The sequence below is a fragment of the Notolabrus celidotus genome, chromosome 4, assembly GCF_009762535.1.
Source record: "Notolabrus celidotus isolate fNotCel1 chromosome 4, fNotCel1.pri, whole genome shotgun sequence".
Taxonomy (NCBI): Eukaryota; Metazoa; Chordata; class Actinopteri; order Labriformes; family Labridae; genus Notolabrus; species Notolabrus celidotus.
Window position 1 is genome coordinate 7,137,505 of NC_048275.1, and position 27,585 is coordinate 7,165,089.

Sequence of the window (27,585 nt, forward strand, 5' to 3'; positions counted from 1 at the left end):
TGGAGCAGTCAGTCAGTGATGCTGCCGGCGGAGTCTACCTCTGAGGCTGATAATGAAACACGAGAGCAGGGAGGTGCCCGTTTGGCATGCTGGTAACACAGGAACCGGGGACACAACCGCTAGCGTTGAGTTGTATCTCTTCTCTCTGGAGGTTGAAGCATCAGTGGCAATAAACCTGAGTAATTGTGCAGCATTATGAGGAAAGTGGCATCAGTACCTGCCTCCTTCATTCCTGCTGTATTCCCTCCTTCTCATGAATTGACATGAGTGTGCTTAAGCCATCCAACGGAGCTGAGAGCTGTTCAAGAGTGATATGTTCCTCAGTGCTTTGCAGAGACATTACTCAGGACAATAAAACACTCCAGACTGACGGTGCTCCTTACTCGTGGCATCAATGCCGACTTGTTAATAATGTGCTGTGTTTACAGCAGGCGGTTCACACCTGGTTCACGGTTGCAGAGGGTAAATACACTATTAATGTCTTCTGTTTCTTCTCTCTCCTTGTGTTTGTCTCCAGCGGGAACAACCTACATATTTGGGCGAGATGGTGGACTGATCACATACACGTGGCCGCCAAACGACCGTCCCAGCACGAGGGCAGACCGGCTAGCCATCGGCTTCAGCACGCACCTGAAGGATGCTGTCCTGGTGAGGGTGGATAGCTCCTCTGGTCTTGGAGACTTCTTGAAGCTTCACATCGTAAGTCCAGAACTTTTTTTCTAAACATCATTCCAAGAGCGTTGGACCAAATGATCCAAAGCACACTGCTTAGGTTTTTCCTTTTTGACACTTTACACTCATTAGATCAAGCAAAAAAAGACTGACCAAATACCAATCACAGTTTGCATGTGTGGTGCAGGATCTAACGGCCGTTGTTGAGCCGTCTTGTAACTGTAAATTGTGAAATCATAAAACAAAATCCACACAACTGTTTCAAAGGGAATTACCAGAGTAGTCACTGTAAATTCAAGACCTTAGTATTCAATATTTGAAAACAGAAACACAACGCTTTCCCTCTCTAAGTAATCAAACCACTACAACACAATTCCCATGAAGTAGTAATCAGGACAAGTACCAAAGAACTGAAGCCAAGTTTCCTGGGCTTAAATAGTGTTGGTAATTGCACTGAGCTCAATTACCAGAAAAAAGGGAGGGAGCCATGTTTAATGGCACTTACATCATGCATGACCAGCAGTACATCATTGTTGTGTGTGTGTGTGTGTGTGTATGTGTATGTGTGTGTGTGTGTGTGTGTGTGTGTGTGTGTGTGTGTGTGTGTGTTTGAGTGAGCCCATGCTTGCTCACCTCCTCTTGTCTGTGTGTTACGGCTGCTGTGACTGCAGCAGGAGCTGAGGGAAACGGTGCACTAATAAGGGTTAGCTCCATATAGTGCACTTCTGACCTGGACATAATTCTGCTGGCAACCATATGACCTCCATCTCGGTAGCACCCACTTACTGACAACACTTATTAGAGGATGCGTGTGTGTGTGTGTGTGTGTGTGTGTGTGTGTGTGTGTGTGTGTTTGAGGGGGTGAGGGGTGCAGTGCTGGTTGCAGCCCCTCCTGCTGGCCAGAGGGAAAAGATGGAAGTACACAGTTTACGTTTTGACATAAGAATTCTGACCTGATCTGAAGCAGATTCTGGTTATGTCACCTCCTGACAACCAGCATTATTGATTTCACAGTGTGTGCATGCTCAGTTTTAAAGGGAAGTAGTTCATGCACCCTGTTTGTGAATCAGTTTGGATTTTGAATCCCCTGAAGAGGCACATTGTGCACTCAAAGATGCTTTATTTTAGGTCAAACAGGACCGACAATAATCTGAAACACAAATTGCACAAGTGTTTTATTCACCCTGTACATGTCCACAGGATTTTTGTGCTTGCCAGTTTGGTACTATGCAGGTTTAAATATCTGCTTTTGTTGTTAATCTATTTTCAAGCAAGTTACCCATAAAACTAAAGAAAATGTACAACAGGGCTTGCAGGCTTGCACCAGCCAGGGCAGCCCCGCCCCCAAAAGTGCATGACAACATTGATGTTGGCCAGGAGCATGCAGGAACATTTCACACACACACACATACACACACACAGAGGAAAGCGCCTGACCAGACAACACACACACAAATTGATCTTGAAGTTTTCCTCAAACCAAGCTGCCCACACACAGAGTCACACATACAGTAAGCATGCAATGACATTAGCAGGCCTGTCCTGAGGACACAGACGGCCCATAATGTTGTTCGTCTGAGACACTTCTGTACGCTAAACTGTGTGGATTTGCCTTTTTGCCTCCGTTTTTCTTCCTAAATCATAAGACCGGTTGATATTGAGCCCCTGATTTTAATTCAGAAAGAACCAGCTAATTTAGAAGGATATATCCTTTTTCACACCGTTCATCACTTACAGCCAAGCAGCGACGCACACAAGATGTTTAAAGAACATAAATCAAAATGTCAGTGTGGAGGGACAGATACGCTCTCTCTGATGTGTCTGGGCTCCTGTCCACCTGCTCGAAACACCTGAACGGGGATGAAGCAGACAGATATTTCTTTCAGCACGATTTCCATGTGAGAAGTGAAAATGTCATCTCCTTCAAGTTCCTTTTTAAATTAAAGGGATTTGCTTGGTAGCTCATCCCACTGCAGTGCTGATTTCATGTACATACTGATTTTCTCATGTGCTTGTCTGCACACTTGCTGTTGTATCGCTAAAGGATGAAAACACATGGAACAACATGCTCCCTGTGAACTATCCTGGTAATACATGGCTGCGTACTAGAAAACCAATAACCTGAAAATACATTATCCTGATTATTCAAAAATAATTGTGTTACTTCTGCCTTTTTAACTTTTTTTTTTTTAAGTTATATTTTTGGGGCTTTTTAAGATAGGACAGCTGAAGAGAGACAGGAAGTGTGGGGAGTAGAGAGGGGGGAAGACAGTGGCGGTTCTAGACCAATTTTACTGGGGGGGCCAAGCTAGGGGCCAAGGGTGTTGTCAGAGGGACACATTCAACCCTGACAAAAGAGACTGAGAAGGGCGAGGACTGGCTGAGAACAAACTAGCAAAACATCAGTGCATCCCTATATACTAGACATATATACTACTGTGTACTAGATCCGAATGCAGACTGACAGCAGCTGTTTGGCTGTTTACACTCAACGTGAGTCCCTTAGCGCTCTAAGGGACTGGAACCAAGTGCCACACGCATATGTTCCGCCTGTAACATTGGCGCAATACCAAAGCTTTTTTTATTGTATAATATTTGTCTGGTGTGGAGGGGGGGGCCACAGGGGGGTCCAGGTTCAGTTTTACAGGGGCACTAGCCCCTGTTGGCCCCTCCCCAGAACCGCCACTGGAAGACATGCAGTGCATGGTGGCAGTCGGGTGTTGAACCGGCAACCTCTGCAACGAGGACTGTAGCCTCTGTTTGTGGGGCGCTTAGACCGCTAGGCCACCAGCGCCCCGATCTGTTATAACTTACAGTAAGAACTAGTGTTGTAGCACTCGAGTCAAGGACTCAAACTTCAGGCGACTCAAGTCCTGATTTCCATGACTTGTGAGGCAATCCGGACTCAAACACTGACTTTAAAAATGGAGAGAAAGAATCCAATTTATTCACAAATTAAGACTATTTTGGGGCGCTAGTGGCCTAGCTGTGTAAGCGCCCCACATTCACAGGCTTCAGTCCTCGTTGCAGGGGTCGCCGGTTCGATTCCCAGCCAGCTGACCATTTCCTGCATGTCTTCCCCCGATCTCTACTCCCCACATTTCCTGTCTCTCTTCAGCTGTCCTATCAAACAAAGGCAAAAAGGCAAATATATATATATATATATATATATATATATATATATGAAAAAAAGAAAAAAAGAAATTAAGACTATTTCTATGTATTTATTTAACCCTGATACTTGGTTTAGTCTTGAATAAGAGCACAAATGTGTGTTCACATGCATGCATGTTCACAAGCTGCACGTCTTGTTCAGCAACAGCGTCTACCAGGTGCCTAAATAGGTGCCACAAATCATGAGACTTTGCAGCAAATGCAAACAAAAGCAGTGAAACATGTTTGATATGTAGAAGAACCATCAAGGACAAATTGTGGACAAACTCAAACTTTATCAGAGATCTGTTCAGGATGCACCCTGAGATGTGAGTGTAATGCTAAAGTTTGCCTTCTTGGAATGTTGATTACATTACCATTAGTAAGCTAACGGTAATGTTAGCAGCTAAAGTGACTCAGCCACTGTGTCCAGGAAGTTTACTTAGTTCTTATTAAAGCAGGAGGAAGGCTGAGTTTATTAGACTGCTGCAGCGATCCGATGAGTCACTATCCATTAAGAGAGGAATGCACAGAGCTGTCCCTTCATTGATAATTAAATATTTAGGCAACTGACAGGATCAGTCAGAATCTATAGTTAAGAAATTAAATGTGTTTTCTAAACTTACAAAAGGTCACACACAGTCAGTGTTAGATCCTCCTAAAACAACCTCTAGCTCTCTAACCTTCAACTTAGTTTTCTCTATTTGTAGTAAAGATATTGGCTAGCTCCAGTTTGATATTTAAAGTTTCATATGATTGGACTGAGTCATTCAGAGTCCTAATCAAAGCAGCTTCCTCAGCAGAAAATCAAATACTCTATAAATACAGCCATTTTCCTCATTCCTCAAATCCTCCTGTTTAAAGATGACACACTGGGCTTGCTTGCGACACTCATTGGACACATGAAAAGGTAAAACTCACGCAATACTCTACAACACCTCTCAGTCCACGGGAGAGATAGATCAGGAAGAGAAGTATGCCCAGGAAAAGCAGAGGTCATATTGAGGGGGGAAACATCTCTAAGAAGACTGTTTCTGCCTCTGAGCATGTTTTAAGGTTCACTGCAGAGTGGAGCTGAGTGTGAGGGGAGGTGAGGGAGGGGAGTCTCACATGGTATAACAAGGCAGAGAGATCATGCAGCTCACAGCAGATGCATGCGCGGCCTTGTTGATTAAATGTGAAGCATTCCATTGACATTTTACAGGGGAGAAAATGTTGATAAGGCATGTTCTTACAGCAGGGGCAGTGGGTTGTGAGAATCCCCTCTCCTCTCGCATCAGCAGTCACTCTGAATGCTTCCTCTTATTTATTTATTTCTGCACATTAATCTGGGGGCTTTGTGAAACGTTGCATTTCATTAGAAAATGAGAGAAGCGTGAGAGAAAAAAGGAGTTTTGGAGAGACACAGAAGAGGCAGGAAGAGGGCAAAACAGGTCATGCTCTTGATTTTATTCATGGGTTTTTTTTTCAGAGGAGTGTCAGGGTTGATGTATGCACAAACCTCACAATATGGAAGTGTTACAATGTTTTCATTCTGTGCATTGAAAGCTGCATCAATGGTGTGCAGAACTTTAGTGGGACTGAATGAATAATGTTTTTTTTTATAACATTAAGTGATAAAAAACTTCATTTATGTTTGAATTATGTTTAAAAAACTTGCTCTAATCCAACACAGTCAGGCTCACTGATATATGTAATTGCTGTAATGGATATTTTTTCACTTTGTGCTGCAGTTACATTGAAAGACAGCATCAAATTAAATCACAGTATATTATGAAATTGCAATGCTTATGATACAAACCCTCTAGATATGTGCTTCACACCTCTGTCTGCTTCTCATTAATTACACAGGAAAGGACGTGTTTTACAGCACTCCATTAAACACAATGAGCTGTGAAAAATTGCCACTTTGATGCCTTTCTTACGCGAGAAAAGCAGCACTCAGCTAGTCACCTGCAAAAACCTTATCTGGTTGAACTGCACCCTCAGAGGCTCGTGCTGAAAAATTAAATAAAATAACATTATAATGACTCTATGGGACCATTTGCTACCCCATTGTATGTGAGGCAAGATAGTTCCACTCAGCTTGGTCCAATTGTTTTAGTTTCTTGAGTCAAACAAGCTTAAGATCTTAGATTAGTGTGACAGATGTTGATTGCCGGAGCTGAATATGTATAGACCTTTTCTGAAGTTGTTTCAGAGATGCACATTTCCAAAACAACCCATTACAAGCTTCATTCCCAGAGGTATCCCCCCTGCTTCCTTGCATTTACCTCAGCTCTGAGCAGGAATGTCTTTGGAAGAGTGTATCTTCAGCCGTATGAGATGGGATTAGACCAGATTTCAGTATTTACCCCCCTCCCTCTCCATCTTCTACATCCCTCACCCCCCTAATCTCCTGCTCCCATTTCATGATGACAGAAAACCCAGCGGGGCTTGAAGGACGCCATCTCAGTTCACACTCTCTAGAGGGAATTTTTCAGAGTAATATGTGGGGACTATGATTTAAATGCGCCTCAAAGGAATTGCGATCCTTCCCCCCGCCTCTCCTTTCCTGTAGCAGATAAAGACAATGACTGGGAAGTCAGTGAACCATCAAATGTACGACAATCACTTTCCTCAGGCTCATTACTGTAGCGCACACGGAAGGAGGAATGGATTCGTAATATCACCGCTCCCGTTTCTCCAATTATGATGATTCTCCAGAAACCCTCTCACTTTTCCAAAGGTGAAGCATATTCATGAGGCTCCTCCAAGAAGAATCCCATGTGAATATAAGACTTGTCTGTGCATGATAGTGTGCCCTGGCAAGAGAATCGGAATATATAAAATTAATTGCAGAAAGTCGGGGAAATATTTAAAATAACTTTATGCAAATGATGAATGTAATGATCCTGGTTCCTTGCAGCAGGGTGATTCATACAGAAGAAGAGCTGGAACAAAGTTTATACGATGTGGGTGAAGCATCTGCAATGTTAAACACGCAACAATGATTTACTGTGCAGGATCTGTATAATTTAGCACAAAATATCCAGGTAGAATTCACTTTGATGCTATTGAGGTATTTTATCTCCCACAAAGGAAGTATCATTCATTTTCCTGCACAAACAAGGCCAGCGTCTGTTATTGGAAATCCATCCGCACTTTTTTAGGAAGCCATTTACTCAGTGAAATGGAGGCTTTGCAGTTGTTTTCCTCCTGTTTTTGTTGTCAATGAGCAGCGGTGACAGCAACTATCAGAGGCTCTTCACAGTCTCAGGCAGGGCCCCGAGGGGCCCACTGAGCTTGTTTTGTGCTGGTACTCAATCTCTGTGTGGGGGCTGGGGACTATTCCAAACACTTTCTTCTTTCCCTTCTTCTAATTGCATGCATCCCTTAAAAAAAAAAATGAAAAAACAAGCAATGAAGGCACTCCGGATAAGACAGCACTATGAAGTTAATGTATTCCATAGAAGAGAGGGTATGGAGGAGAAATAATGACTTCTCTGGTGGAGCACGGCTCCCCTCAGTCCTCCTTTAGCTGTGTACTAGAAAAGAGGTACTTCTTTTGACTGAAGACACCTTTAATTGCAGCTTCAACTCCTGCTGTCTGCCCTATTAATCATGTTAAACAGCTTAAGAAAAGAGACTCTCAGGCCAACTGTCTGAGTGTTCACGCTAAAGAAAATGTCATCTTTTATGTGTTTTTGCAGCTCACCCTCCTGGTGGAGTTTTGACTATGCACTATCGCGTGCTTCATTAAGGAAACACCTGGCAGTGTGAGTTGATGCTACAGGTGAGATCGTTACCTTGGAGAGGTGCTGCGCGTCTCAGGAGACAATCCAGTGTCACGCTATCCCCTATGCTCTTATTAAAACACCTGCGCAGAGAAAGGTTCTTATTCTCATCTGCTCCCCGTGTTCGGGTCTCAGACCCAGTAATTGCATCTGGCGCTCGCTCTGCACACAGACTCAGAGCGGACCTGCGCGCAACACCCTCAGGAGACACTGGTTTATAGCTTTCCTGTGCTGCTTAGAGGCACATCGGTCAGTTATTAGCAGACCTCCAGAGCAGGTGACAGGTATCACGTCACCACCACATGACAACATGTGAAACCTCCTGCTGTTTACCTGTTTGTGTGCGCAGATCATGTGTTTGATTACATCCCCAGCTCAACGTTTATGAATATGTTTTATTTGTTGGGTGTTTTGTGTTTGAACAGTTGCTTCACACTTTTCCTCAACTTTACTTTATCAGCTGTTGCTATGGTAACAAACCCAGTATAAGGCTGGTGTGGTGTATTCGTACCGAGGTGATGTAATGCATTTTGAGCTGATTCAAAACCAGGCTCCTTATTTCCAAGTGAAAAGTCATCCTGGTTACAAGATCGATCGTCGGGGAGCAAAACAATCAAACAGCATGGTTTCAACCTTTAACTCAGAGATACAAAGATCACAATGTTGACATGTTGCAGACTTTGAAAGTACATCAGTCTACACACACACACACACACACACACACACACACACACACACACACACACACGTTAGTCTTTTGCAGATAATTTAAAACCTGTAGGGTCAGGATGGAAAAACTCTGCTGAAACACGTCGGTATTGAAGAAACAGTGTCCAAGCACAGACTTGCTCCCCATGACATTATTCATCATCGAACTGTCATGCTCCACTGAGCAGTGGGTAGGCGTAAACACATCCATCTCACAAGTGATTTGACTTTCCATGCTTTGTGCTGCTGACACAAGTCACTCCTACTTTTGCGGTACACACGGCTCTCTGGGACGTTCGCTTCAAACAGACAGCCTGAGCATTCGGTGCTCCACACTTTACACAGAGCATGTAATTTGAGGATCATCAGAAGAATGCCAGTAAGGGGAAGATGCCCAAGTTATTTGTTTATCCTGGAGAATGTTCCAAGATTAAGCAAGTCTTGCATTTGTGGGAAATGACAGTGCTGAGGCCGATATCTGTCACCACATTTGAGGCCGTATTGGAGGTCTTTATTCCATTTGTTCTGGACAGTTCTAATCCAAATATATTTGCCTCCCTCTTTCCCAATACTCCGTATGTGGGATTAATTCATCAAACATGGAGCACTGATAATCATGGCTTTATTTATGCCAGCGACGCATGCTAACAAACCCCTCAGCTCTAGCGTCTCTGCCACATTGAAATTCACAACCAGATGCCATTTCTCCCTTTCCCTTCTTTCCCCTCATTTCACTGAGTGTCAGTGGGACTAGAACTGCCATTTGCTAGTCAGTGTATTTGGCAGTTGCAGTATGTGGCAAAGCTAGGCTAATGGCACTGTAATGGTGAGTTAATAGCTGACCGCGATGAGGAGATAGCAGTGGAAGGAGAAGATGGGGGGGGAGCTTCATTGACCTCATTTAGTCCCTCAGTGTGGATTCAGTCACACAAACATGAACGGGAAGAGACAGGAGTATTTATGTGGTGATGGTGCTCGTACGGTTAATACACAGAATTGAAGTTATTGGCGATGAAGAGTATAGCAGAAGTAAACATGGCATTGATTTAGTGTCAGCAGTGAGCGATTGTGGCGAAAGGCCCGTATGTGTGAGTGAAAGGCCTTCCATCGCTTTTAGTCATAGCCGGGGCAGGCACTCCGCTCGGATGATGTACCTGACCTCAAAGAATCAAATCTCATCATCTCCATATTGAGAAGGGACAGCACTAGAATCACCATTACTCATCTTTCAATTCCAATCATTTCTCAATTTGTTCAAGCTCTTTGCCACTACAAAGCCAAGTGGTCCATGAAGAGGACTGAGCGTGTGTGTGTGTGTGTGTGTGTGAGGATCGGAGAGAAGGCAAGCGAGCGAGAGAGCGAGGAAGATGTGTGTGCATGTGTATTTGAGAGGGCAGGACAATAATGTGTCTTCACTTTTATTAGTGTAACAAATCACAGTGAGTACAGCTTGTCATCCCCAAAGCTGTACATCAATACATTATGAGCCTGCCTCATACAGAGCAATATTGCCATGGCTAACATGGGGTAAATTTGATTTCATCGTCCATGTTACGCTGTCAGCCATGTTCCCTGTTCTCTGGGTTACAAGGTTAAGAGCATTGACATTGTGTTTGTTATTACAGAGGATACATGGAGTTTGTATTAGCTCTTTGATTTAAATTCTACTCCCATAAATAAATCAGCTGTTTCACATTTTCCCTCCGCCACATTTCAAGCAATCTTTTATCCTCTGTGGATTTTCATCACCACTAAAAGTCAAATCTCAGAACATCTTTGCATTCTTGGGTCCGGACGTGAAAAGCAGAGTGGGTTTGTGTGCGTTTGGGACTGGAGCGGCGCAGCATGGAGTCACCATAGTTGTTGACTTTTGACACAGCTGCCCCAGCCCTCAGGGTGGGATAAAAATAGTCTCGTTCTTTCTCGCTCCATTGCAGATAACTGAAGTACAGCGTCCCCAACTAACACATATGGAGCATATTTTCTCTAGAAACACTGCGTGCAGTAAAATCTTATCTGCCTCTTGCAACATTTCTTAGATTTAAATGTGTTTTTTTCTTTTGCAAAATAACAAAACAGCGGTTCAAAATGCTCAAGGTGATAAGTTGAACAAAATAACTTGGTAAGGAAATTAATTTGTTCTTGCTTTTTGTTCAAGTTACAAATAGAAACAAAATAAACATCCTACTTTGTTGCATTTCAATGTGCTTTTGACAGACAGCAGATGTGGCAGTTCTCTGATTGGTTCAATCCTGTGCTCATTCCGTTAACGAAATTAAGACAATAAATATTCGTCCAGGACTCATTTTTTCAAGTCAAAAAAGAGACTAGTGTTGTAGTACTCGAGACCCTTTTTATATGGTCTCGGTCTCGTCTCGGACTCAAAAGCATTTTTACCCGGTCTTGTCTCGGTCTTGGACTGGGTGAACTCAGTATTTTATATCAAGACTAGTCAAGACCACCACTGATGCACTCTGTGTCCCTGTCATTACAGAAGTTGTTGAAGAGGTAAAGAGTAGGTAGCACTAGCTCTTTTTAGTTTAGGCAGTATTCAGGATGGTGTATATATCAGGATGTTTTGGAAGGATGAGCCGACAGTGCTTTTACATAGCTGCCATAAGGCCAGCAGTATTTAAGTGTTTTATTTTGTTAACTCTCATTATGATTTTTCATTGATCTATATTGTCTTGGTCCTGTTTCGGTCTTGCACTACCTTGGTCTTGGTCTTGATTTGGTCTCGATCCCTAAATGTCTTGGTCTTGTCTTGGTCTCGGTGAACTGGTCTTGGACATGTCTTGGTCTTGGTTAACGTGGTCTTTACTACAACACTAAACGAGACTATGATGATCTGAAGTGCATCACTGATGATAAAAACTCTGACGAACATGACAGGCTGAGTTATTATCTGAGGGGCGCAGTGTTAGCTTGGTCTCTACCTGCAGCACGTGTGCTTTATGAACCAGCTCTCCCCGCCTCCATGCTTCTGTCTCATCTTCATTGAGGATTTTTACCCCCCGGTGTGGGTTGGTGACAAAGACACCGTGGGACGCCTGTTTCTGTTTTAGGACTATTTGACGTTTGCAATTTTTGCCGCCATTACTGTAAAAAGCTCCCGTCTACAGCTTGATTTATTCCAGTTTAGTGAAACATCAGACACATTTAGTAAGTGTTGATCAACTCCTTGTCATCAAAGATGCAAATGCATTTCAGAGTGCTGTAAACTGACTGTCTGTCCGGTGCACCTGTCACTGCAGGTGCATTCAAGGACCGTCGTAGATGTGCAATACAGCCCTTTAATGGCATTGCTCTGTGAATCAAGAGAATCAAAATACAGCCACAGTGGTCACATCAAGAATGTTTTCTCTTGTCATTTTAGCAGAGACGAGCTGAATTATTTCTCTTAAGATATTACCCCAGCAAAAGTGTTAAAAGAGTGAAGTGTTGACGATTTTTAACACTTGGTACAACCCTGATACCAATATCTGATTGACTACATGAATTATTTGAAGAGTGAAGATGTTCTGGCAAAAACTAAAGACTAAAATATGACTCAAACTAACATTTTCGTCTAAAAAATAAGACTTAATCTAAAATAGCCGCCAAAATGAACACTGGTTCAATCAAATGTCATCTCTTTGAGGGACAACAACAAATAGTTCCACAATGATTACTTAAGTTCCAACAACATACTCAACGTAAAGCCACATTAGGGCTAGCATTGTTAGCATTATCAGCATCTGTGATTAAAAACTCCCTGTGTAACTCCCCGACCGACTCATCATATGAATCATAGAGTTGGAAACAATTGATGGAATTACAGGACTTACAGTTTTCTGTGGACAGTGAACCTCAGGCAAGCCATTTACAATCATCTGACCCGATCCACTGACTGTGAATTAACATGGACAACACGCCTCTAAGTGAAGCTAAATCATCGCCTCAATGGGCGCCGATATATTGTGATGGTAGAGCCATGAGACTGATGTCACAACCTTTCTGCCAACCATAAATAAGCAAAGATCCCTCAGGTCAGTACAGTCCACCAAACAGATCCTTGTTATGATTTCAAGCAGACAGTCATGACTATGGAAAGTTCAATGACTCTTGTGTTAGTGTTTGTTATGCTTTCTCTCACCACTCCTTCTCTACTCTGCCATTCTTGTAAAGACTTCTGAAGGAGGACGTCACATCCCCTCTCTTTAACATCAATAAACTGACACAAACTTGTCCAAGAGATGAACACTTGCACATAAATCAGCTTGATAAGATCTGACTGCTGTGACAGAAGTTTGTAGTTTGACCTTTGTTTCATCTCCTATAACAGAGGAGGCAGGTTTTAAGACCTATACTGCAGCCAGTCACCAGGGGGAGCTCTAAAAGTGTTGGCTCCCTTTGAAGTTCCTGTTGTACAGAAATCTAATAATCAGTGAAATAAAAGTCAAGGTAACAACTTAGACGGAGCAAAGTTTAATATTACTTTAACAATTTAATACACGTATGCGTTGCAGAGACAAATCTACCAGGGTGCTTCTCGGCTAATTATTCCATAATTGTTATTGGTGCCCTGTTGTTGATGGCTTCCACAGCGCTCTGTGTACGGCCGCATGAAATATTAAACACACGCCTCGCCTTGTTCTGGTCAACTTAATTACCTTTTTCACTGCTGCACTGCTCTCATCTTCGGCCCCTTGTGTCTTCCATCGAAGCCTGTTTAAAATATAATACACATACAAGCATGCTGTTTTTAATTATGTGCTGCTGCTGTGGAAACATTTCGGAGCGTGCCTCGGTGGGCGTTTTTTGTGTGTGTTGCTGCCGGTGGTCTACCTCAGTTGACTTTAGCACTTGATTTATTTCTTATATTCTCTTTTTCGTTCACTTCAGTTTATGTTATTGAAGTTGGTCTCCTTTCCCCCACATCTCTCCGAGGAACAAGGAAGTGATGCTCTATTGTTACCGTTCGCCTTCAACCAAAAAAACCACACAGACTCATAAAACATTAAGAGTAAATGAGCGGCAGGAAGCTACAGATGCAGACATATCGTTTAGGCGAATGGAAACGAGCACAACTGAAACCAATCTTGACTGAGGTTGGGAACTGTATCCGCTCTTAAAATGTCTCTGCTTCTCGGAGAGCAACCACATTGTCAGCAGAAACCCTCACCCTCCTTTGTCCCCTCTTTATGAATAATGGATTTAGTGACCCTACCTATATCTTCAATAGCCACCAGTCAATATGATTCAGGTCCAGCAGAGATTTTAACTCCAATTATACACCAAGCAGCACTTGACATTCAAGTTAAATATCCCAAGACTGCTGTGTACTTTCCTCACTGTTATAGGGTAGACTGTCTGCCCGGTGTCTTGTCTCTCAGCTGTAAGAGAGTTACACTGCAGCCAAGCACTTTAACAGAGCCTCTGGTCATAGATAGCTTATTCCACCGCCTCATCAAAAGAAAAAAAAATATGCGTGTGTGTGCGTACATGTGCATAAAAAAAAAAACACATCCCTTCCCTCTCTGCAATAATAAGAGCTGTGCAGTGAAGGCCAGCAGTGCTGCCTGTGCAAGAACAAACAGCCCATGACGTGTCAGCAGCCTACATGTGCAATGCAGCTCATACAGGGAGATCAAACAGACAGGCACATGTTGTTGTACCTTTGTCCCCTTCTATCCCTAAGGTAAGCACATGAGGTGAGAAGAGCAGCCCCCTGCTTGTGTGGCCTCATTCTGCTCAGTTTATCGGCCATGCAGCAGAGAAAGAGAGATGTCGCAGGGAAGAAGTTTTGTTTATGTTGCAGTAAATGTTGCACCGTAGAAGAGGTGTTAAACTTTATGGCTCATTCTTTGGCTCTTCTAAGTAGCTGGTATGAGTGATGGTTTGGTTTGCTTTTCCCAGAAGGGCGAAGCAAACACCTTGACAACAGTAATTAAAAGTGCATGTGAGGCCTAATTCATTTTCTTCTCTTCGTCTCCTCCCTTCTCTTGGCCTAATAAATCAGTTATGCTTGAAGTATCAGCTTCTTCTTAACTCTTTAATCCACCAGTGCATTTTATGAAATAGCCTTGTGTCTGACAAGGAGCGGCTATAAAAGATGTAGAAAATTGTTGTGGGAATTCTATGTCTCTGCAGGATCCTGACTGAGCTCAACACTCGGAGGCAAAGTTTTAATCTGCCTTCACCACTGAAGCATTATAACGGCTGATCGAGTATAGTGTTAGAGCTACTATAGGTTATCCTTGTGTACTCTGGGCTCCATTTTGAATTCCTTTAAAAGGTGACATATGCTCTTTTTCATCAATATATATTGATCTAAGAGGTCCCCAAAACATGTCTTTAAAGTTTATTGCTCAAAAAAACACTCGCCTGTAAACCCCTCTTTTTCAGCCCTGCTCAGAACAGGCTGTTTTCTGTGTCTGTGCCTTTAAATGAGAATGAGCTCTCTGACCACGCCCCCTCAGGAAGTGGATGTGGCCTTGGCTCTCCAGCACGTTGATCTAATGTTTACATGTTGGCTGCTCACAGACCCGAGTTACTTCAACCCTCTGAATTTGATCCAGAATCTGATCCTGACGGAGAGGCGCCTGCAGCAGGACCTTTCTGAACGAGTGGTCACAGATTTTATGTTTCTTGTTGTTTTATTTGTCAGTATGTCGACGTGTGTCTTGGTACACAGCGACGAACATGTAGCTATGTGGCTATGCTAACTAGCGCTAGCACTTTTCCATGAAAAATAAAAAAATCATCCACTAGATCTTCAAATCTGCAGACGTGGGGAGTAAAGCCGACCTTTGTGTTTATTAAGACAGCCTACAACTAGCATGCCTCCCTGCTAAGCTCCTTGTTAGCACACATGTGTGCAGGGAATGAAAAACGGAGGAGGGGTTGAGTTGTATTTTATACACTCTATGGGCTGAACAAGCAACAACAAGCAAACTGAATCAGACACACCTCCTAATAAGATCAAACACTTTTATTATGACGTTTGTAGAGCTCCAGATACGATCTAGTAAAGTAGACTGGACGTCTCATCCAAGCAAAGCGAGGAGTCATCGTCCACAGAAGGTTATCTTTGTTAAAGATACCCTGTCTACTTCTTCACCTCAATTACAGGCCAGAGAGCTGCTGTTATTGGTATGAAAATGTAACTGCTATTGAGCGCCAGTGTCGCCCACCACCCTCCTTTAGTCAATTGCAACACAAATCGATGGTCAGCCAGTCAGGTAGTCTGCATTTGTTTGTTATATAATCCATAAACATCCACTCCACAAACTCGCAAAGCCTCTGTCGTCGCGGCCATGATTATGGTATTTCCAAGCTGGAAGTAATTGTATAATCATTACCACTTCATGAAATCTTAATAGGTGCTGCAGATTGGAGACAAAGTAATGGCGAGAGCAGGGAAGTTGTGACCCCATCAGTAGTAAAGCAAATAGCAGAGTCAAGTTTGTCTGTCTATGCTGATCTTTATATTGTCTGTGCTCCTTGATTACATCTGTGAATGTTGTGAAAATGTGCATTTTGTGCACATGAATGACAGCAGAGTGAACATCAAGCAGATTGCAGACATTGTAACATATTCAGACATCTTATTCTCCAAACTTTAAGATTTGCATCTGTGTAAGGTAGTATTTGCATGTAATAGCATGTTTTAAAGGCGAAGGGTTGACATTTTGTCAAAGGATAAACCTGACGCAAAGGTCTGATAACTCTCAGCCCCACTCGGGACTTCCTAACACACCCTGTGAAGAGGAAAAAGCAGCCGAGGGAGGAGAGAGGCAGCAGTGAACTACTCACCCATAAGGCTTTATCAGCCTGCCATATTATTTCACCACAAAGAACCACAGAGGGCTTATCACACGCCCATCTCCCTGATAAGGTCTGCAGCTACAAACAAAAATAAAAGACAAAAAGAGGGCGCGAGAGAACAAAATGACAAAGCGGAGCAAGGCTCCCTCAATATGTTGGCCTTTTATTACCTTTCCCTGCAAGATGACTGATAACAGCCTGAAGACAATGAAGGAGGGAAAGACAGAAGATAAGTTGTAGAAGGAGAAAGGATAAAACCAGGAAGATAAAGAGTAAGGACTGTGTAAGGACCCAAACATTTCATTAAAGGAAAAGCCTTGTGTTGGCACAGGGGGATGAGGAGGATAAGATGAAATGAGGGAGGTAGTAGGATTAGGAGACGGACACGAGCATGCACGCACACGCACATGGGTTCCTTTCCTTCTTACTCAGTGCTTCAAGTGGGCCGGTACGCTCCGGTACAAAGTACCACCACTTCTAAATTTAACCCCTTGACGTACCAAGACTTCTTACAGTTGTCAGTACCCTTTCCTGTCCTCTCCTCCTCCTGTCCATATCACACTTTCTCTTGGTGATTCATGAAAGCATCTAAAATACATTACCCATGACACACTGTGTGACGCTTGACTCCTATTTGCGTCTGTCTGTGTAGTGTGAGGGAAGTGGAGTCAACTTGTTTTCATCACTCTCCAGTAGAGTCCTCCAGTGAAGGCCTGATGACTTATTTGCACCACTCACCAAAGTCACAGTATTTAGTTTATAAGGCCTGATGGTGATGCAGAGGTTCACACTAGAGTTATCAGGGCCCGAGCACTGACACGCAGTGGCGGCGAAGGCCCTATTGAAACCCTACTGATTATTATTATTATTCATCCAACCAAATGATCTAATTTTTGGAGCCTTTAACAAGCATGAAAACGTGCACATTTTTGCACGTTCATCAGGCCTGGTGAGAAATTTGAGAATTTATGTGTCTAGAATTTGCAAAAAACCCTCCCCATTGAGGTTATTTTGAGCTACATGCATGAAATTGAATATGCATATGTATTGCATCAGGACGCACAAATAAGCCTATTACACCCATATCCAAAACTCAACAGGAAGAGTGCCACCTAGCTTTGAAAATTCAAAACTGGGCCAAAATTAGGGTGCATACTTTTGAGATCTCAGCCTAGGGTTTTTCTCCAATTCAGTTCAAACAAGGCACATTCTATAGTAGACACATTGAATGGTATGCCTCTGATAACTTTCCATCGTCAGACTAAAATTCTGGGCGTGGCAGACTCTCAGGCGGTGCATCAAATGCAGGAATGGATGTTTGGGGGCTTTAAAAGCCCCAAAATCTCACCAAATCATCTGGCGGTGGCTCATGTTAGGCTGTGGCTAACATGAGGCGGTGGCTCATATAAGGCTGTGGCTAACATGAGGCAGTGGCTCATATTAGGCTGTGGCTAACATGAGGCGGTGGCTGCAGGTGTGCAAGGGCCCGTTCATTGCCGCTTGCGGCTTTAATTGTTGTTGTTTTTTTATTCTAATATATGCATAGTGCAGAAATCAGCATAATATTGTGGCATCTTTTGTTAATTGTAGAAATGTAAAACTAAACACTAATGATTTACTGATACATGCATATACTAATAAGTAAAGTACCAGCACTTATTTTCATTCCACTTCTAGCACTGTTCCTACTTGGACAGTGTTTCTGAGTTTTCTGAGTGTTGGGAAAACCTCCTGACAAGTTGTCAGGTACATCCTCGTCTTCAGGAGCTCTGTGACCGTTCGCTGCTGCCTCAGTGTGTCCTCAGTTTTTTCCAGTATGCACGACTTCTTTTGTTTCATTTCTTATGTCTAGGAGATAGCCATCAATGCATGCAAGATCTATTTCCCTGCAAACACCCTCTGTCGGGGTAGCATGTTACAGGACATGCATTTTTCATGTGTCTCGTTTCAAATAGGCTTTACAGTCAATTTCAAGAAATGTTCAGTAACATTATGTCATACCTGCTCCCTCCTGTCCCCCTCAGCTCTGTGCTCCACTAGGAGGAGTCGCAGGCCAGCATAGGCAAAGAGGTCCGGACAGTCGTAATGCACAGCATTCATCATGATGGCAGCAGTGCCTGCCACCCTGGCCTGTACACTCCCACTGTTATAAACCACAACTCCAGAAGATAGCTGAGTCAGGATCAGCCTGAGATCAGATCAGTGCCTCAGCATATGGTTAGAGTCGTATCGGGCCAAATTTTATGACACATTGTTGGCCCACTTTTATCCCCACTGTAGAGCAGACACAAACAATATGGAAGAGTACACTTTACTGCCCTGCGCTGTTTATGACACCCTATTTTCCATCCTGAAATTGTGGACTTGTTTAAGTTTTAAACAGACAATGACTACAATCATAGGACAGACCTTCAGAACAGCCTGCCAGCTCTATAAGAGTTTGCAGGAAGCCATTTCAGTCCCCATGAAATCTTGATTTATATGTAGTGGTTGTGCTGAGGGTGGTGGGCAGCCGCTCTCATGCTGCCCGCCAGCGCTGAGGACCATGAATTTTCAGTAGACACCTAGAAATCAGAGTTATAGTTGGCTGTGAAGGACAGATCCCATGGCAGTGTGCTCATGCATGTGTGGTGTGGAATGTGTGTGTGTGGTGTGGGGGGATATGTGTGTGTCCTTGTGTGTGTGGTATTGAGTGTGAATTGTTCAATAAACTCATCACAGGGCTCATAAAGAAGCTGACATTTACAGCAAAGCGCAAAGGTCAAGGAGTGGGGCCTGATGTGATCATGATGGAGGAAAAGGAATGTTTTAGCAAGTCCACCTCATGAAATTAGAAAAAGCGTGGGAGAGAGAAAAAAAAAGAGAGAGAAGGGGAAAATGAAAACAACAGGAAATAAGCAGCAGGACCAGAAGATTAACCAGAGAAATAAATGACATTTTAGATTGAAAAATTTGTGAGGTAAACATCAGCCTCATGTGGATAAATAGCTTCACATACAGACACAGAGAACACACATCTTAAACTGATGATAAATGATGCATCTAAACAGGAGCTGATAAGGCCAATGTGGACAGAGCGTCTGATAATGTAGATCTAATTAAAACTCCCCAAGTGGGACCAGAGCGTATGTCTCTACCGACCCACACACACACCAGGCACAGACATGTCCTCATTAGCACCAACAATGTCACCGGGCCTGGCGAACGCAGCCTTGAAATGTGGTAGAGAGCACAAAGTGCCCTTGCTCTGTGTGTAACGGGGTGCTTTGAAACCATCCTGATTTCTGAAAAACCAAGGCCTGACTGCTAACGTGAGCCGCGTCTACAGGCAAAGTTAATGAAGACAGAAACAGAGAAGGGAGGCTGGAGTCTTTGAAAGAGCCCCAGTTCTGTGTTTGGGGACTGAAAGTGTTGCCAGATTGGCAGCTGAACCTTTTGGGCCCCTCGTACCTTTGATGAAACACTGAAACTGGTGAGGAAGAGCTGACAGGCACACTCCCTTTGGCCAAATTCGCTCGCTTCTTTGTTGTATGACTTTGTCAGATCCCTGAATTTCCATGTTTGTGTGAGTAAGAATGAGACAGAGAAAGTAGAAGAAGGCAAGGGAGATAGAGAGACTCAGTGTGTGTCTATGTACCTCCTCCTGTGTGTTTTCTGGGTGAGCAGTCATCTGATGAACTGCCGTGCCCCAGACCAAGGCTTGTGCACGCCCCAGCCACTGAGATCCTGTTGATGTTGTGTTGGTTAACAATGCTCTCCCCCAACGCCACAACTCACAGAGCAGCAGTAAGAGGTTGGCAGACCCTAATGGAAACGTCATCTTCCAGATAAAAGATAGCCCTGCTTTGATGAGAGGGGGAGTTATGGGAGGAGTATAATAAAAGAACCATTTCCAATTGGTTCTGAAGCCAATTTAAGAGCCCTGAATGAAGACAGACGCTGTCATAGACAAACTGAAAAGCCCACAGTCACTCATAGCTGCTCTCCTGTTTGTCAGGTAGAGAGACCTTTCAATATACTGCTCCGTACTGCTGCCTTGAATGGGACAGGCAATAACTCAAACCCAAAAGCTTGATTTGGGAATCAAAAGTCTGGTGTGCACTTTCATTATTGTTCCTCTAAGTTTTCAGGCAAACTCAGCTGTGATGCTGCACTCATGCTGGGAATGTTTTCTGACTGATGACGTGCTTATAGAAAATAATGCACTGTGTTCAGAATGTTTTCCTAACCCAGGTGGTGCCACACACTGAGCGAGTATGATGAGAGTTGGCTGAAAAAAGTAAGCAGTGCTCAGAATTATAACATTTGCTGCGGAAGGAAGAAATTATTTTGCTGTATCAACTCTATCCGGTCCAGTCGCTGAGTTCCAAAACAGCAAGTGGTGTTCTTGTGTGGTCACGTTGGCCAAGGAGGAATTATTTGGTGCTTTTTCTGTGATAAATCAGGTGCGTGAGCTGGAGCCCTGCAGCAAATAGCAAATGGCTCTGAGCATCCTGCAGCTCTGTGGTGGAATCATGCATTTTGTTTTCAACCAAAGAATGACTGAGGAAAGTGAGGACACCATGACGCTCCAAGGAAAACATGCAGCAGATTTTTGACTTACTGAACACAGCACTCACAGCGGTCAAAAATTACATTCTTGAGGAAACGTTGGACTGTCTCACTTTGCTACCAACTTGCATATGACTCATGTCAGCATTACCTATCAGAGCTCTGCTGTGTTCTGCGCCACAGCTGCAGAAACTCCTTCATTTGATTTTGTGATGCCTAGACTTTTAGACCTTCAACATTTGGCTTAAGGAACAACTATAGGGGTTTTTAAGACCGATTCCAGCTCCAATTTAAGAGAGACAAATATCCAGCGATTCCTCAGCCAACGGCATGGCAATGAACATGGCAGCCGATGTGGGAAAAATGTTGAGCTGGAAGGAAAAATGAGATATTTTCAATTTGGATTCTGCATCCATTTTGTACGGCTTAGACTGAGCAAAAGTACTTAAAGAGCAACTGGTATATTTAGTTTTGCTACTCTGATTTATCTCTAAACAGAAGAGATTATTCTAAGTGATGAGATCATTTCTAAATAACCTTGAGCGTATTATTCTGCGTTTTTCTTTTCTGTATGAAAAATGTTAAAGTGGCACAATTGCAAAGTCAAGGGAAATGTATTCATAGAGCTCTTTTCATTGACCAAAAATCTGTACAACTAAGGAAGACAACAACATGAAATAAAAGCTGAATAAAAGACTACCAACAGTATTACTAATATATTATATAAGACACTGGATAAAATATAAGAATAAAACAAGTAAGAGCTGAGATGAAACCAAAAACAGTGTAATAAGAAAAGGCCTGCTGGACAAGAGACAAAGCCAGCTTAATTTGAAGGCCACTGAGAAGAGATGAGTCTTTAGCAGCAACTTAAAAATGTCATGTGACTGAGCAGATCTTATACTGACAGGTGGACTGTTGCATGGACACCACAGGGGCTTGGGCTTTTTTGTGCCTTTATGATAGGCCAGCTGAAGAGAGACAGGACATGTGGGGAGTAGAGAGTGGAGGAAGACATGCAGGACATGATCGCGGCTTGGAGTCGAACCGGCGACCCCTGCGACAAGGATTATAGCCTCTGTATGTGGGTTGCTTAGACCGCTAGGCCACCAGCGCCCCATCCTGGGTCTTCTAAGAGCAGCTGGTTCGCTGAGCTACAGCCTGGCCCACACTTAAAGATTCTCAAACTCTGAGAGACCCCATACATCACGACAGATCTAACAGTTTTGTTCTTGTGCTGTGTGGTGTGCAACGGTAAGACCATCAGTGTAATACACACCATCAGATTCCATTCACTAACAACCAGAGTCCACACTCTTAAAATTGGAAACTGTAGAGTATGCAAATATGGCGGACAGCAGGAAGGTTATCTAGCTTAGTGTTGATAGTTGCTCCTCTACCTGGCACATCCATTGTGGTAGTAGTTCCAGTTCAACTCCTTCCCTAGTTATTTATTTAATTCTGTGGTGTTGTGTAAATGCTCATGTGTTTGCAACAAATCAAGAAGTCTATCTCCGTTTCCTTCCATCAAACCTTCCTTCCTTCCTTCGTCAGTCAGCTCAACCCCTCAATTGACTATCGTTCGAGTCCATGCTCAGCTGTCCTCAGGGTGTCCCTCACACACAACAGAGTTTCTGATCGTAATACTGAAAACACTAAATTCAAACATCCATTTCAAATGGGCACTACCCTAATGTTCTTCCAAACAGATTAGAGGAAGTAAACTCACTCTTAACATACCTCACACCAAAGGAAAATCTAGCAGGATAATCTTTGGAACTATCAGAAAATTGGGGCTTTGCTGACTTTTGTTCGAAGGGGGAATTGAGCCCAAAATTGGCCCGATTATCTCGTAGTGTGTACCCTGCTGAAGTGGTCTAACTTGAGTGTGATGTGCAAGACATCAACAAAAGAGAAAGGTGCCAATCCGTTAAAAGCTTTTAAAACAATCAAGGATTTTTAAATCAATCCTAAAACAGCCAGGAAGCCAATGCAGAGAGTCTAAAATCTGTGTGATGTCGTCAACCCTTCTTTTCCCAGTCTGCAGATGTGCAGCAGCATTTTGCACAAGTTGGAGATGCTGCAGAGACAGCTGATCTAAACCGCTATAAAGAGAAGTACAGTAATCAAGCCTTGATTTGATGAATGCATGGATCAGTCTGTCAAAGACATATAGACGGAGATAAGCGTAAACCTTCGCTAAAAGTCTCAGCTGGAAAAATATGGTTTTCACAACCGAGGAGATCTGTTTATCAAATTTGAAAGGACTGTCAAAAATCATAACACGATCTTTGACAGATTGACATTTGTCAATCATACATGTGCCTATATGTCAGAGCACATATAGGATGAAGATATTTCTATAATAGGTCCATATTGGCTCATAAATGGCAAACAAATATAAAGGTTGTGCTTAAGCTTGCACATGCATGTGCTCTGGATTTCAAGCCCAAGCGCTAAAACTGGAACCAGCCAAACAAAGGCTACCTGACACCTGTGTTTGTATTTAATATTCACCTTCCTCTTTCCTCCTTTTGTCACTACCTCAAACCGCAGCGAGGGGAGAAGAGAAGTCGTGATATCAAATCAAAGTATCCTCGCTCACATTCCTCTTGTATAATAATGGGAGACATTCAACACAAGCTAGAGAAATGATTATGGTAATGCTCGCTGTATAAACAAGCATAATGCCTATTTTCCATGTGCCCAATAGAATCATATTTATTAATATAAGCAAAACCACAGGAGGACTCATCTGTGTAATATGCAAGCATGTTTGCGAAGCAGTTATTTTTCATATCCTGTTGTTCTTATACCTCGCCTGTGCCTACATTCACTCCATGATGTTGTGGAGGTGCTTATGCTGTGTACACATTTGCATATTTATTGCCCGAGGCCTTTGTATGAGTGATATTCCCTCAAGTGTGCAAGATGGACAGGACGCGCTCGCAGACAAGCTTCTTTGATGGTTGAGAAGTGAGTTAGGAAGTTTCTCAGTGAACAGCGTCATTGTTCTGTTAAGTCAGCCATCTTAATGTGAAGGAATAAGAGGTGCTCCCTTGCAATGGCTTGTTTCTGGAAAAGGGAAACTCATAAGATAAGATAAGATCTTTATTCGTCCCACAACAGGGGAATTCATGGAGTTACAGCAGCAAACAAGAAGGTGTACAGTACAAGAATTTCAACAAGAATATATAAATGTTCATCAAAGACGACAGCTTGGCCATAATTCTCCTGTCAGCCACCACCTCCACAGGGTCCAGGACTGAGCTGAGCTGGCCTTCTTCCCCAGTTAGTTCAGTCTTGCTCTCCTGTATCCTGTCCTCCCACAGCAGGTGAAATCCTTCCAATGTGGCGTTCGTGTCCGGTGTTAGCTCTGTTAGCATGATGCTACTCTGGTGCTGGGTTAGCTCGTCCACCTTATTGGAGATAGATCTTACATTCCCCATAACGGTGGGTAGAAGGACAGGTCGATGTTGTCTTTTTTTAGCTTGCACCTCAGTACCAGCACGTCGTCCTCAGTGGCAGTTTCTGGGGAGGGGCCAACAGGGGCCAGTGCTCCTGTAAAACTGAACCTGGACCCCAATGTACCCCCCCCTCCACCCCAAACAAATAATGTACAATAAAAAAAGCTTTAGTATCATGCCGATGTTACAGGCGGAACACATGCGTGTGATACTTGGTTCCAGTCCCTTAGGGTTCTAAGGGACTGGAACCAAGCTCTGTTAGCATGATGCTACTCTGGTGCTGGGTTAGCTTGTCCACCTTATCATAGATAGATCTTGCATTCCTCATAACGGTAGGTAGAAGGACAGGTCGATGTCCGCTTTTTTAGCTTGCACCTCAGTACCAGCACGTCGTCCTCAGTGGCGGTTCTGGGGAGGGGCCAACAGGGGCCAGTGCTCCTGTAAAACTGAACCTGGACCCCCATGTGCCCCCCCCCCTCCACACCAAACAAATGTTATACAATAAAAAAAGCTTCTGTATCATGCCGATGTTACAGGGGGAACACATGCGTGTGGCACTTGGTTCCAGTCCCTTAGAGCACTAAGGGACTTATGCTGAGTGTAAATGTAACCACGGTCAACAGCACCTTACTGCAGCTGGATGGTTCAATAAACTCTGCGTTGTGTTTTCAAAGGATGAAGGAGGCTTGATAGAGTATCCAGACCAACACTTTATATCTGAACAGAGAAGGACATAACAAATGCTGGTCAGTTGCACAGTGGCTCGTTCAGTGTTTCATACACCACACTACAAAGAACAATGACAAGGTTAGCTACTAGCTTGCTAGCTTAATTATAAATGTACACGGTGCTGCGTTCTGACACTCACCTCCGGCAGGTCTACACACACTGGCACAGCGCTAGAGCTGCACAGCGAATATATACCTTGGAGAGGGGGCGCTCTAGAGCCACAAGTACATGTATCAAACCATTACATACTAAAGCAAGTGGGATAATATGCAACACAATATCCGTTACATAAACAGCCAAACAGCTGTTGTCAGTCTGCATTTTGATATAGTACACAGTAGTATATATGTATAGTATATGGGGATGCACTGATGTTTTGCCAGTTTGTTCTCAGCCGGTCCTCGCCCTTCTCAGTCTCTTTTGACAGGGTTGAATGTGTCCCTCTGACAACACTCTTGGCCCCAGCCTGGCCCCCTCCTGTAAAATTGGTCTAGAACCGCCACTGGTTGTCCTTGCATCCTTCTCCTTAGCTTGCAGGGAACATCGGGCCTAGCATCGTTTAGCATCAACATGCTACGGGCTGCTAACAGCTGATCTTGTATGTACACAATGTTACCAAGGTTGCACGCTGGATCTCCGGACACACAGGAACAAAAACAGCAACAAGAACCACTGCAAACGTAGCCAGTTTGGTGTCTATGGCCAACAAATGAGTCATTAAAAGTCATGACAGGCTCCAAATACAAAGAGAACTAAACAGATATGAAAAAGGAACAACAAAGAGAGAGCTGCTGCAACAAGCAGCCACACGAGCGGCGCTAAGCAAGGAGAACCTGCATCATGTGTTGCTTCACTCAGGTGGATTCAGAGGATTTAGTGCTCATCATGTCCACTTTGTAAAAACAAACTTCACTCACTCTTCTGGTGACTTGTGAAGTTGTCAGTCTCCGTAACAAACTCAATCTTTCAATTTTTTGTTCCTTTCTGAATTTTCCCCTAAAACTTTCTCAAGATGACAACGTCCATCCCAGACGTGTCACTTTCCCAACAAGAATTGGCAGCAGGTTCTTTTTCATCTCGTATCTTGATCCTTATTTCACATATTTATGGAATCTGTTTGATGGTTATTATCATCCTGTCAAGCAGACTGAGGAGTTTGTCACAGAGACGAGCGTGGCAGGAGGGCAGGAGATGATGCTGCATCGAGGCAGCCATCTTACTGAGGAGCCTTATCATTTCAAAAGGCTCAAATGTGTAAAAGTCGCAACAAAGACAAAGCGTAGCCATTTTCATCATCCCTCCCTGCTGCTTGTCGCCTTTTTACTATCTTCACTGGAACATACGGTGCGATTCGGTAACTGAGTTGCAACTTTCTCTCTCTCTCTCTCTCTCTTTCCCTTTCTGCGTCTACAGTATCTGTCTTTATCTCTCTGGAACTATTAGAAGATTAATCAGGCTGTCTTGGCTCTTCTTAGACGTACTCTGCTGATGGTGCTCTTCCACAGGAGAGGCTGGTGGGTGGCAGCCATTAGAACATGGTGGCACTTTGATCTGCTGGGCGGATTTACAAAACTGCACTCCTAGCTCCTTGTCGAAGGGTGAAGGAGTGGAATGTGAGAGAGAGAGAGGGAGAGAGCTGTTAGGTGATGTTTTTCACAGCGAGTTCCAATGTGAAAAATGTGGCTTCTTGTGTTGTGGGGTTTTTTGTTGAGGATAATGTTTTGGAGAACCAAATAATTGTGGCGCTGGCAGACGTGTAAGACAGTTTCCTTGTATCTTGGAACAATAGTCCAAGTCTGTCCTTCATCTTTTCATAAATCTTTAAGTAGCTTCCTCTGAGAGACACAAATAAGGAAACTGACTCCTACATGCCCTCCGCATTGTCAGAGTAATGAGTACAAGGCATTATATCTCCTGTAACTACCACCCTAACACACACACCTTGCTCTGTCAGCTCAGCTTAATTAGCAGTGCATAACGACCTGTAGTGAATTATTGTTTTTAATTATACAATTTTACCGCCTCTACAAATAAGATCTGTGTTTATGGACTAGATGAGACCAGCCAGCAAAGGAATCAGTTATCGTCAATTTCCCCCCTCCGAGTCAAAGTGAGGGTGAATCAAGGTGCAGCTGCTGAGGAGAGAAAATTAAATCCAATTTCCAGCACCATGATAAAGCGATTACATCACATCAGAGACTGCCCTATAGCTAAGAATGGAAATCTGAGCACATGCATGTGCTGGTCTGCCTTCAGCACCCACAGAGAGTGAAGCATGTGTCTGTGTGATACACTCACAAACTCGCCTCTTCCTCCCTTTTCCTTATATATGCACACACTTATAAAAACACGCCCAGATACACACATAAAGAGTGTATTGAGCCGTCTCATAGATTAATGTTTGGTAGAGTGGGCTTGGATTTGCTCTCACCATAACAAGACTCCTGTGCTCTCCCTCCCTCTCTCTCTCTCTCTCTCTCTCTCTGCTTGGATATCCAGCTTTCATGGCTACGTTACACCTGGATGGCTCTGCTAATGGAGGCATTTTATTAGACTTGCATGCAGGACGCCTGGCACGAGTATCTCTTTTTTATTATTCATATGGCTCCGTTTCCAGATTCCCTGCTCATTTTTAGCCCTGTGACCCCCCCCTCCATCGAGTCGGTGTCCTAACTCGCCTGCACACATACACCGAAACAAACTCTTCTGCATGCTTGAAG

General features: G+C 43.5%; 1 protein-coding gene across 4 annotated transcripts in view; it reads left to right on the forward strand.

The window, feature by feature from the left end:
• Positions 1 to 27,585, forward strand: part of LOC117811937 (neurexin-1a-like) — a 404,484-nt gene that overhangs the window by 263,689 nt on the left and 113,210 nt on the right. For all 4 annotated transcript variants that reach the window (XM_034682434.1, XM_034682438.1, XM_034682435.1 and 1 more), the window contains one exon: positions 518 to 699. In XM_034682434.1, coding sequence (XP_034538325.1) covers positions 518 to 699 — 182 coding nt within the window. The remainder of the gene's footprint in view (positions 1 to 517; positions 700 to 27,585) is intronic.